The 10998-nt window shown below is 52.6% G+C and overlaps 1 protein-coding gene across 3 annotated transcripts; it reads left to right on the forward strand.

Moving 5' to 3' along the window:
• Positions 1–202: 202 nt before the first annotated feature.
• Positions 203–9985, forward strand: MED29 (mediator complex subunit 29). 3 transcript variants are annotated; one of them, XM_026658762.2, is made up of 4 exons: positions 203–298; positions 5427–5485; positions 7386–7470; positions 8700–9985. In XM_026658762.2, the coding sequence occupies exons 1-4, from the start codon at positions 206–208 to the stop codon at positions 8925–8927; spliced, it is 465 nt and encodes a 154-aa protein (XP_026514547.1). In that variant the 5' UTR covers positions 203–205; the 3' UTR covers positions 8928–9985. The 3 variants fall into 3 exon arrangements, with proteins under 3 accessions (XP_026514547.1, XP_026514548.1, XP_026514546.1); XM_026658763.2 differs by having other exon boundaries at positions 206–1970; XM_026658761.2 differs by lacking the exon at positions 203–298 and having other exon boundaries at positions 4856–5485.
• Positions 9986–10998: the final 1013 nt, after the last annotated feature.

Below are 10998 nucleotides of genomic sequence, written 5' to 3' on the forward strand. Positions count from 1 at the left end.
GGGGCGGGGCCTACAGCTGGAGTTGAGGGGTGTGGCCTGCAGGGGTGGAGGTGGAGCTTACAGGGGCGGTGGTTGAGGTATAAGGGGCAGGGGTGGGGGCCATGGGGGTTGGGCATGCCTGAGGGGGGGGGGGAGGGAGGAGGTTGGGGCAGGAGCAGCTGCTGGGGTGGGCAGAGTTAAGGCTGTTCAGGGGGGCTATTTGCTGATGAGCACGGTGGGGGCCATTTCTGTGTTGCCACAGGGTGGGAGCCTGGCTGCGGTGCCCTTGAACCTGCCGCGCTGTGCGTCTGATGACACGGTAACTCGCTATTTACTAGGTGTATTACAGTCGCGCCTGGAGCCACCCTCACTCCTATCCAGGCCCCCATTGGGCCAGGCAGACCGAGTGAGAGACAGTCTCTGCCCCCCCAAGGGTTCCCACTCTGACTAGAGAGACAACTGGTAGGAGGAGAGAAGCATCATCAGCTCAATCCAGCAGATGGTGGAGTGAGGCCCAGCGAGGTTAATGCCCTGATGCTGCAGGCATGTGCTTCATCATTAGCCTGGGAATAACCCCCTTGATTCCAGTAGCAAGGCATTTCCTGGGTGCCCAAAATACATGGGGGGGTGTTTGCCCGGTTAGAGGGTAAGTGACTTGTCCACAGGCACACAGGGCATCTGTAGCAGAGGCAGGAAGAGAATCCAGATTCATTCCAGTGCCTTAACCAGAAAGCCAGCCGCTTACAATGCTTAGATAAACAGTTGGTCGTCGCGATCGTTTGCCATTTGGTTTGTTCCTGTGTGGTCGCAAGGGCTTCACGGGCTGAAAGTCCAATGTCGGAACAGACTTAATGCTCCCATTGAATAGGGGGTCTGCCCGTGAGCTGCCTCCACCCCTCGGTTGGTGGGATTTTGTCCCAGATGTTATAAGCCACCCGGAGAATGGCGTTCACCGGAATGTCTCGCGGCATTCTGGCAACATGTCCGAAAAGTGTAAGACGTCGGCTGCGGACAATGGCCCCAGAAGTCTGTAAACCAGAGCGACTGTAAACGTAAAAGTTATTCCGCTTCATGCACAATATACGATTTTGGCATTTTGTGTGGAGAGACTCCAGCTTTGCCCAGTCTGAGCGATATAGCGTCCATGTTTCACAACTGTACAGCAGTACGGAGAGGATACAGCTCGAATAGATCTGAACTTGGTTGTCGTACCGAGGTGATGTTGATTCCCTATTCGTTGTAAATGACCCATGGCAGACGCTGCGATGCCAATCGGGTGAAGAACCCCTGGTGAGAGCTGGAGGGGCTGTTGAGTATCAAACCCAAATACCAAAAGCTGGAGACTGCTTCGGCAGTTTCATTATTCAAAACGATTGGAGTCGCGGGTGGACCTGATTCTAAGTTTTGCATCTTTGACCACGAAACACGGAGGCTGACCTTGGCCGACAACTCCTCCGTTTGCTGGAGTGCCTCACTCTATACTAGGAGAACCACGTCATCAGCAGAAGCAAGGTCTAAGAGCGAGAGATCACTGATCTGAATGCCCCGGGACCAGACAGAAAGCTGCTTTATGAGATCCATTGCCCGGCAAAAGAGCACAGGGGCCGAGACTCAGCCCGTCCTGACACCAGATACCGATTTAAAAGGTGCCGAGATCCGATTCCCCTAGACGTACACGGGCAGTGGTTCCGTTATGCAGCTTGCTAATCAAGTCCCGTAGAGTGGCTGGGACACCTATGCCCTTTAAGGTCTTCCATAGCCCGACTTGGTCAACTGAATCAAACGCAGGCTTAAGATTGACATACACCACGTGCAGGGGCTTCTTGAACTCGCAGTGTATCTCCGACAACAAGTGGAGGGTGAAAATAGCGTCTAATGTGGACCTGTTCCCCGTAAAGCTTGACTGTTTGGGCCAACGCTTCTGATGTAGCCGGGGCTCCAAACACGCCAGCAGAACGTGCACACGCCCATTCCCCGGCACGGACAGCAAGGTGATCGGCCTGTAGCTCTTACATTCGCCTGTCAGACCCTTGCCCTGATAAAGCAAGATCACAATACCATGGTTCCAGGCGGTTGGCAAAGATCCCGGCAAAAGACAGCCAGAAGCCAGCCTGCCTCTCGTCAATATTGACGTTGGAGGCAGTTGTGCCAGATCTGGTTACATAGTGGAGTGTTCTGTGTTGTAATAATTAAGTGGACTGAGAGTCGGAACAGTCTGTTCCTTATTGCATTGTTTCCCAAGGAGTTGGGTGTGCCCCCTGGAGGGGTATGAAGGACTAGCTAGGAGTGGGATCCCTCCCAGTTTTTCTCCAGCTCCTCAATGTTCAGCGGTAGTCAAAAAAGCGAACAGAATGTTGGGAATCATTAAGAAAGGGATCGATAAGAAGACAGAAAATATCATGTTGCCTCTATATAAATCCATGGTACGCCCACATCTTGAATACTGTGTGCAGATGTGGTCGCCCCATCTCAAAAAAGCTATATTGGAGTGGGAAAAGGTTCAGAAAAGGACAACAAAAATGACTAGGGGTACGGAGCAGCTTCCGTATGAGGAGAGATTAATAAGATTGGGACTTTTCAGCTTGGAAAAGAGATGACTAAGGGGGGGTATGATAGAGGTCTATAAAATCATGACTGGTGTGGAGAAAGTAAATAAGGAAGTGTTATTTACTGCTTCTCATAACACAAGGACTAGGGGTCACCAAATGAAATTAATAAGCAGTGGGTTTAAAACAAACAAAAGGACTTATGTCTTCACGCAGTCAACCTGTGAAACTCTTTGCCAGAGGATGTTGTGAAGGCCAAGACTATAACAGGTTCAAAAAGAACTAGATAAGTCAGGGGTTCTCAAACTGGGTGTCGGGACCCCTCAGGGGGTCACGAGGTTATTACATGGGGGGTCGCGAGTTGTCCGCCTCCACCCCAAACCCCGCTTTGCCTCCAGCATTTATAATGATGATAAATATATAAAAAAGTGTTTTTAATTTATAAGGGGGGGTCACACTCAGAGGCTTGCTATGTGAAAGGGGTCACCAGTACAAAAGTTTTAGAACTACTGAGAAGTTCATAGAGTGTAGGTCCATCAATGGCTATTAGCCAGAATGGTCAGGGATGATGTCCCTAGCCTCTGTTTGCCAGAAGCTGGGAATGGGCGACAGGGGATGGATCACTTGCTGATTACCTGTTCTGTTCATTCCCTCTGGGGCACCTGGCATTGGCCACTGTCGGAAGACAGGATACTGGGCTAGATGGACCTTTGGTCTGACCCAGTATGGCCGTTCTTACGTTTAATTGACCAAAGTAAGTCTCTAGCTGCTACAGTTGCTGAGAAAACCTTCAGAGCAGGAAGCAAGTGCAACCAATTTAGTGACGTCCAACTGAGTCTGCAGAAAGCCTGAGCCAATTGCTGTGTGGTGGTGGGTTGAGCGAATGACTGGTGTAGAGAAAGTGACTAGGGAGGGCAGTGTTGTTTGTTCCGTCTCATAACACAAGAACCAGGGGTCACCAGATGAAATAGGCAGCAAAACCAACCAAAGGAAGTATTTCTTCACCCAACGCAGAGTCAACCTGTGGAACTCATTGCCATGGGATCCTATGAACGCCAAAAGTAGAACTGGGCTCAAAAAAGAATTAGACAAGTTCATGGAGAATAGATCCATCAATGGCTATTAGCTAAGATGGTGAGAGACACGACCTCATGCTCCGGGTGTCCCTAAACTGCCAGAAGCTGGGATTGGACGACGGGATGGATCACTCGATGATTGCCCTGTTCTATTCATTCCCCCTGAAGCATCTGGCATTGGCCACTGTTAGTAGACAGGATACTGGGCTAGATGGACCATTCGTCTGGCCGTTCTTATGTGGGTGACTTGCCCTGTTAATATCAGTGGCTACTGTGTCTGGTGCTAATGGATGTCCTTTAAAGCTGCCCATCGGCAACTTCTCGTGCTTTGAGCGCGGAAATGGAGGCTCATCTTACGAAGCTCTAACCTATGTGTTGGCATTGAACAACGAGATTGAAAGGGGAAGGTTGAGGTAGCTTTTGCTTGCCTGACCAGAGCCTCTGCATGGGAAAACGCTACATGTCATGTTTCAGTTTCCAGGCTTAATCAACATTAAGAGAATGCCTTTTTTAAAAACTAAAACCTACCTCGAGATTTCACATCCGTTTCTCAGCCCCCGTCTGAGTCAGGGAGTTTGTTGCCCAGCCTCATGGGGCTTTTTTAAAAAGGTTCATCTTTAAAAAAAGCATTTTTTTTAAAAACAAAATATTTACTTTTAAAGCAAAGTGAGTCATCCTTCTCCCAAAATAGAAACTCAGGAGAATGAAACCAGGGCAGAATCTGTGTGTCATGTCAGAAGGCACTTGTGACTGAGATTCTGGTAAATGACTCAGCGCTGGGTTAGATAATAATGTCAACATCTCAGAAACTGCAACGTTCAGATAAAATGGAACAGAACTTTAGCCCAAATTCCTCTTGTCAATATGCCATCTGGCCTGATTTGACTCAGCAAATTCCTGGACTAAGTTTGGTTCCAGTTCCTGTTAGTCTTTCCCGACTTAGAGCCCCTAGATGTAAATCGCATTAACAAATCCACAAGAGCAGTATTGTTCATATCAGGGGTCGGCAACCTTTCAGAAGTGGGGTGCCGAGTCTTCATTTCTTCACTCTGATAGAAGGTTTCGCGTGCCAGTCATACATTTTAACGTTTTTAGAAGGTCTCTTTCTATAAGTCTATACTATATAACTAAACTAGTGTTGTATGTAAAGTAAATAAGGTTTTTTAAAATGTTTAAGAAGCTTCATTTAAAATTAAATTAAAATGCAGAGCCCCCCGGACCGGTGGCCAGGACCCGGGCAGTGTGAGCGCCACTGAAAATCAGCTTGTGTGCCGCCTTTGGCATGCGTGCCATAGGTTGCCTACCCCTGGTTCATATATTTCTTGCTTTTTCAAACAAGGAGACTGATATTGACCACCTGGATGGGGGAGTGAGGTTTAATTATTGTTTGTCAAATGCTTTGATTGGGGTCTAGTGGCTGGAGCAGGCAGCTGGGGGTCAGCACTCCTTTGTTTCTGGCTTTGGGAGGGGAGTGGTGGCTAGTGGTTAAAGCAGGGGACTTTGGCAGTTTAGTCCTTTTCACAGCTCTGGAATGGGTGACCTTGTGTGAATGGCTTCATGGCTCCCTGCCTCAGTTTAACGCCAGTGATTTGCTTTGAGATCCTAGAGGACCGCACTGCAGTGTGGTGTTTAATATTTAATGGCTGTTTCCTGCCAAAGCCAGGATTCTTGTGACGGCTGCGAGGGTCCCAAACACGGCCTCTCCGGGCACAGACGGCATCAAGTCCCAACTCCGTTCCCAAAGCTAGCCAAGCAAAGGCGGGAGCGCCAGCACCTGTCGCTTACCTTGCACCCTCTGACTCTCTTGCTTTCTCTCGCCCTCCAGAACCTGATGAAAATCGCGGCTCAGAATCTCGTCCAGAACACGAACATCGATAACGGGCAGTGAGTATTCTCTCTCCTCCTCCCCGGGCAGGGCTAGCTTCTAACCCAGGAGCCAGAAGGCTTTCATCCGTGTCTTTAAACTTCTCAACGTCAAACGTTGTTCTGTTATCTAGCACCCAAACTTCCCGAAGTGGCCGTGGATGGCAGGCGCACCTCGTTCTGGGCACCCGATGGCTCCTGTCGGTACCGTCTGGGAGAACGAAGCCCTGGGTGACTTGAATGGGTCACCCCAAATCAGTGCTGATTCGATCCCAGCGTAGCTGAGTAACGGCCAAACGCCATCCCCGCCTGACAGCTGCGGGGGGGGGGGGGGGCACGTGACAGGAGTTAGCTGGGTCTAATTGGAAGGGGCACCCGCATGGACAAAACCCACTCTCCCAGCTGGCACTCCAGCCCCATCGTGGGCAGGTGTTACGGAGAGGCCGAGGACTGAATGGGGGACAGCAACTGAGCCCCCCCCCCATGCTAAAGAGGTGACCCTCTGCGGTGGGGGAGGCATATTGATGGGCGTGTGGGAGAGGGGAGGGTTTGCCCTGCAGCTGTCCCCTTTGTAGGGGTCACCCCAAGACTCATTAGCATGTCCCCTTTAAAGATGAGGTGGGCTATACACGCTTTCCAGCCCACTTTACCAGCCTCTCTGTTTCTCTCCTTGCCCGCTCTGCTGGAGACTCCGCCCCTTCCGTGTCCGCTTGCCCCACCCCCTTCACTGTAAATACTCTGGAAGCCGGAGGCATTGCCCCATCTTGCTGTGCATTGGGGCGGGGCAATGTTCCCCAGGGGTACCCAGGGTTGGGAGGCACCTCAGCACCACCTGCCCTTAGTGTGAAGCAGCTTGTCTGGCCGTGCGATGGCTCAGCTCCCTGAATCCACCAGTCTCTGGCAGCACAAGCCCTGCCCTCCTCGCGCTCTCTGGAGCAGCAGACACACGCCAACCCCCAAGTCCTCGGCGAGTGCCCAGGACGCTCACAGACTCCCAGGCCTGCTGTTCCCACAGGAACCATGCACAGCAGCTCGTAAGATGCAACTCAGGCCCAGCACTTTGCTCAACACCCCCTCACTCCGCTATCTTGGTAGGGACAGCGAGAAGTTGTTTATCATCAAAGCTCAGAGGATGTTGGAAACACGGTTACATATCAAATAAAACCTTAACGCGTTTCGGAGAGTCTGAACTCGGCAGGTTAAACTTTCTGTCTGCAGAAGTTTGATCTCCCCTGAAGTTCTCTGCAGCGTTTTCAACCAAGCTGCCAGAAAAGGCCCCTTTTCATGGAACAAAACTGCCGTCCTTTTTCTTCCTCGGTGAAGGGTGCCTGCTTGTCTTCTCTGCACCCCCAAAGATAGTCAAACAGCCCTTGATGTGCATCCAGCTGATAAGGTCCCTCCCCGTGCTGTCTTTCTCTTCCTGTTAAATCCCCACAAGCCAGTGATGGGACCCTGCACAATGTACTTGTTAACAGGTAGATGGATCGAGAGGGCCTGTCTGAGAGGAAACCTGTTTTTCACCTTCGCTGGTGACCAGTACCTTGATCCAGACTTGAAGAATGTATTTGGAGTAGATATAGATGCATAGACTCTGCACCTACATTTCCCCAATGATATTGATGAGCACTGGGACACCAGCTTTCATGTGGGAGCTCACGTGACGCTCTTTGGTGAACTAGAATGTACATAGTAGACTCAAGAAATTCTTGTGTCTCCGTTGCCAGTTGACGTTGAGGTTCATGGGTCACAGGGGGAACTCCCAGCCTGGGGTCCAGCAGTCCCAGCAGAGGATCAGCCCCATTCTGTCTGCCCTCTCTTGTGGGGCCTCATCCCTGACCCAGGAGGTGCTGGGGTTTGGGTCTGCCTGCCTTCCTCGGAGTCGAGTACCACGGCTGCCTCGTCACAGGTCCTGTCATTTCAGGAAAAGCAACGACGGGTTGGTGCAGCGCTTCGACAAGAGCCTGGAGGAGTTCTACGCCCTGTGCGACCAGCTGGAGCTGTGCCTGGTGAGTTACAGTGCTTCATGGGAGTTGTAGTTTTGATGGCGTCATGTCCCCATTCTCCTCCATAGGCCGGGGGTCCCCAGCTGGACTCAGTGTCCCATGATGCACCCACGAGGCAATTGCCTCACTGCAGTTGCTGGCTGTGGTGCATCATGGGAGATGGAGGCTGTCCGGAAAGCCCGGCCCATAGAGAAGGAGGCTATGAAGCAACCAAACTGCGTCTCCCATGTTGCCCGCTACTGCAGTGATGCAATCACCTCGCGCCATGAGACATGGTGCCTCATGGGAGATGTAGTCCTACCCCGTCTGAAATGTTTCAAATGTTTTTTATTCCAAGTGGCTGTCTGAAAATTTCCTTTTAATTTTACTAAAAACTGCGTTGTTCGACCCCAACTAACCTTTCTTAGTTCTTGATTTGCCGACATTTAAAAAAAAACAACCTTCGTTTTTGGCTTGACCTACATTTTATTTATTTATTTTTATTTTACTTCAGAATTGCCAGAGAGCCAAAAAAATCCGTCATTTGCCCTGCTCTGACTATGTGGCTCTGTCTCCCTCCCGTGGCTGGGTCAGGCAGAGCAGTTCAAGCTACGGGCTTGATGGTTAATGGTCCTTTTAGTTCAGACAGTGGAGTCTTCCACTGTTAGTTCTAGGCATTGTAGGCTTGGTCCCTACAGGGGACCCTGCCGTGGGCGTCACCACACATCCCTTTAGGGGGTATCGATCTTAGCCATTGACACGGGGCTCTGCAGCCGTAAACAAAGACGTGGGCCCTGCCCCGGCGAGTTCAGCGGGAAGGCTGAGGCCTGAACGGCCCATGGCGACTGAGCACTCGCTCTGCCCTCTACTGAAGGGGGCCTTTTCTGGGGCAGCGGCCTCCAGGGGCGGGGGGCGTTGTGGGGACGGCTGGGAGAGGTGACTTTGAAGGAAGAGGAGCGTCTGTCAGAAGATGATGCGGTAGGACGTCCCAGGCATAGGGAGTAGGGTGATGGGAGGGCTGAGAGCAAGGGGAAGGGAGGGGGTGGGAGCTGTGGGGCTTGGAGAAATGAGCACAGATGCACTGTGGGTACAGGCAAGAGTGTGACTGCAAAGAGGCTAAATGTGATGTGGGAGGGGGCACTGATGTTGATCTGTCCAGGGGCAGGTTAGAGGCTAGAGGGACGATGGCTCTGACCAAGGCCGGAGGGCGCGTGGCCGTACCCCATGTGTTCATTGTTTCCTTCCCCTTCCAGCGGCTGGCCTACGAATGCCTGTCCCAGAGCTTCGACAGCACCAAGCATTCCCCCAACCTGGTGCCGACGGCCACCAAACCCGATGCGGTGCAGACCGAGAGCCTGCCCTACACCCAGTACCTGAGCATGATCAAATCCCAGATCTCCTGCGCCAAGGACATCCACAACGCCCTGCTGGAGTGCTCCAACAAGATCACCGGCAAGATCCCCGCCCAAGGGGGGCCGTAGCCCACGGCGCCGGCACAGTTGTTGCTCCTGCTCGGCAGCCGGCGTGGTTTGAAGGAGACTTGGATCGTTTCCAGGCCGGCACTGTGTCAGCCGGTGAAACTTTACAAACTTGCATCTGACCCACGGCCTGTCTCATGTCCTCTGAATTCCCTGCCTGGGTAGATGGTCTCGTTTGTATCGAGAGTGAAACGAACGTCCCTGGTCCGCTTTCTCCTCTAACTCCCTCTGGTCTTACTCCTTCCCTCCCATTTCTCATGTTCCCTCCTTTCCTCCTCACCTTTCTCACATCTCCTAGGCCTGATCCTCAGCTGCCATCAGTCGTCAGACCTTCGCCGAGCTCACTGTTGCGACGCTAGCCTATGCCACCCGGTGGCTTGGCCCACGTACATTCAGAACGCATTAGCCCTGCTAAAACTGACTCACCTAGCACAGGATCTACTTGCTGAAGTCTCCCTTGCCAGAGCCTACGCACCCTCCACTCCCCTTTGACTTCAGGAGGGGTCGAGGAGACCTGAGATTGTGCTGCTAATGAAGTGAGGAGGATCAGACAGAATCTTTCTCTGCCATCAAATTAAAACTTCCCCCCACCCCAGGTGAATGGGCTGGATTGTAGCTTTCCAGGTTGGTGGGTGCATTATTTATTTTTCTTAAACAGTAACCCTTTCAGAGAAATGCCATTGAGTTAAAACAAGCCCCGGTGTTCATTTCCTCCTGCCATCACACTGACTTTATGTCACTGTAACCCTTCTGTCCTTTGAGACATTTCTCTCCTGACCTGCGTGGAGCGAGAGGGGAATCGGACTCCAGCTCATTTCAAGCTTGTTAATGATAACGCCTGTGATTCCATTCACACCAGCGTAAAGCAGAAGTAACGAACAGAATTATCTCTGCGTCAGACTGGCATAAAACCTAAAGGAGAATCCGATCCAAAGAGTGAATTAAAGCAAAACAACTTTGATTCGGTTTGTTTCCCTATATTTGTCAGACTGAGTCTAGCTTGGTCAGTTTCACTTTCCATTTCTAGTCAGTTTCACTTTCTCTCTCCCCTCCCCATTTGCTCCAGCAGCTGAATTTTACTCCTGGGGGGAATTCTGCACCACTGAGCATGTGCAGAATTCCTGTTCCCCGCAGATTGGTTTTTTGTTTGTTTCCCCGCAGAGCGATAGATTCTGAAAAGGAAGCCACAAGAGGGGTCACATGTCCCTCCCTGGCAGCAGTCCCAAGCGGGCACATGGGAGCAGCTGGGAGAAATGTAAATCACTGCTGCAGGGCTGGGTGTGCATGCAAGACGCTGACCCTGTTGCTCACTATCGCGATGTGCCCAGCGGGGAGGGGCAGGGCACCGGGGTGTTTGTGGGGCAGGCCTGGCCCTTGCACTGTGTCAGGGCGAGGGGGGAAGGACTGCAGGGTGATGCCCCACCTCCGTGCAGCCCCAGTGTGCGCCCCTTGCCGCACATGCCCTGCAGAGGCGTGGGGCTGATGCAAGCAGCTGCGAGGAGCCTTGGCCGGGGCGCCATTTAGGGAGGGTGGGGGGGCACATGCCCCCCTGAGTTTCACACTGGAGGTCAGCTCGCGGCGCACGCCCCAGCCGGCGCTCTTACCTGCAGCACCACACAGGCAGGTCCCCTCCTCCAGGAGCCGGAATTCTCTGGCTGCAACGCCCGTGGTTAGTTTCCACCCCTGCCCTAGGGCCTCTGGGGGTGGGGCAAGCAAGCAAGAAGATGGGATGGGGGAGCACAAGTCCCTAGAGGTGGCGGTGGGAGGGGGGAAGAAGCAGAGGGTGCACAGGGCTCCCAGTGACCGGGAGGGTGTTGGAGCTGGGGGGGGGGGGGGGGGGGGGGAAAGTCCCCGGGAAGAGGGGGGGGGGGGGATAGGGCGGGGCCCTGAGGGAGGGGGGCAGTGAGCATAGGAGGAGCAGTTGAGGCGGCACAGTCCCTGTGGCAAGGAGCCCGAGGGGGAGGGAGCTGAAAAAGAGTGGGGCACTAGGAGCACCAAAGTGGGTCTTTGGATTTGTTTGTCCTCAGAGAAGCAGGGAGCACGTTCCCCTCTTCCTGGGAAGAGACTTGGGACA

Source organism: Terrapene carolina, unplaced genomic scaffold (assembly GCF_002925995.2).
Source record: "Terrapene carolina triunguis isolate 2854851 unplaced genomic scaffold, T_m_triunguis-2.0 Scaffold517, whole genome shotgun sequence".
Taxonomy (NCBI): domain Eukaryota; kingdom Metazoa; phylum Chordata; order Testudines; family Emydidae; genus Terrapene; species Terrapene triunguis.

What these genes read in the sequence shown, in the direction of transcription:
- MED29 (XM_026658761.2), top strand. Translation starts at nt 5,241, where the DNA reads ATGGCTGTTTCCTGCCAAAGCCAGGATTCTTGTGACGGCTGCGAGGGT. An exon ending in ACGAACATCGATAACGGGCA is followed by an intron (nt 5,486 to 7,385) that starts GTGAGTATTCTC and finishes CTGTCATTTCAG; the next exon opens with GAAAAGCAACGACGGGTTGG. An exon ending in ACCAGCTGGAGCTGTGCCTG is followed by an intron (nt 7,471 to 8,699) that starts GTGAGTTACAGT and finishes TTCCCCTTCCAG; the next exon opens with CGGCTGGCCTACGAATGCCT.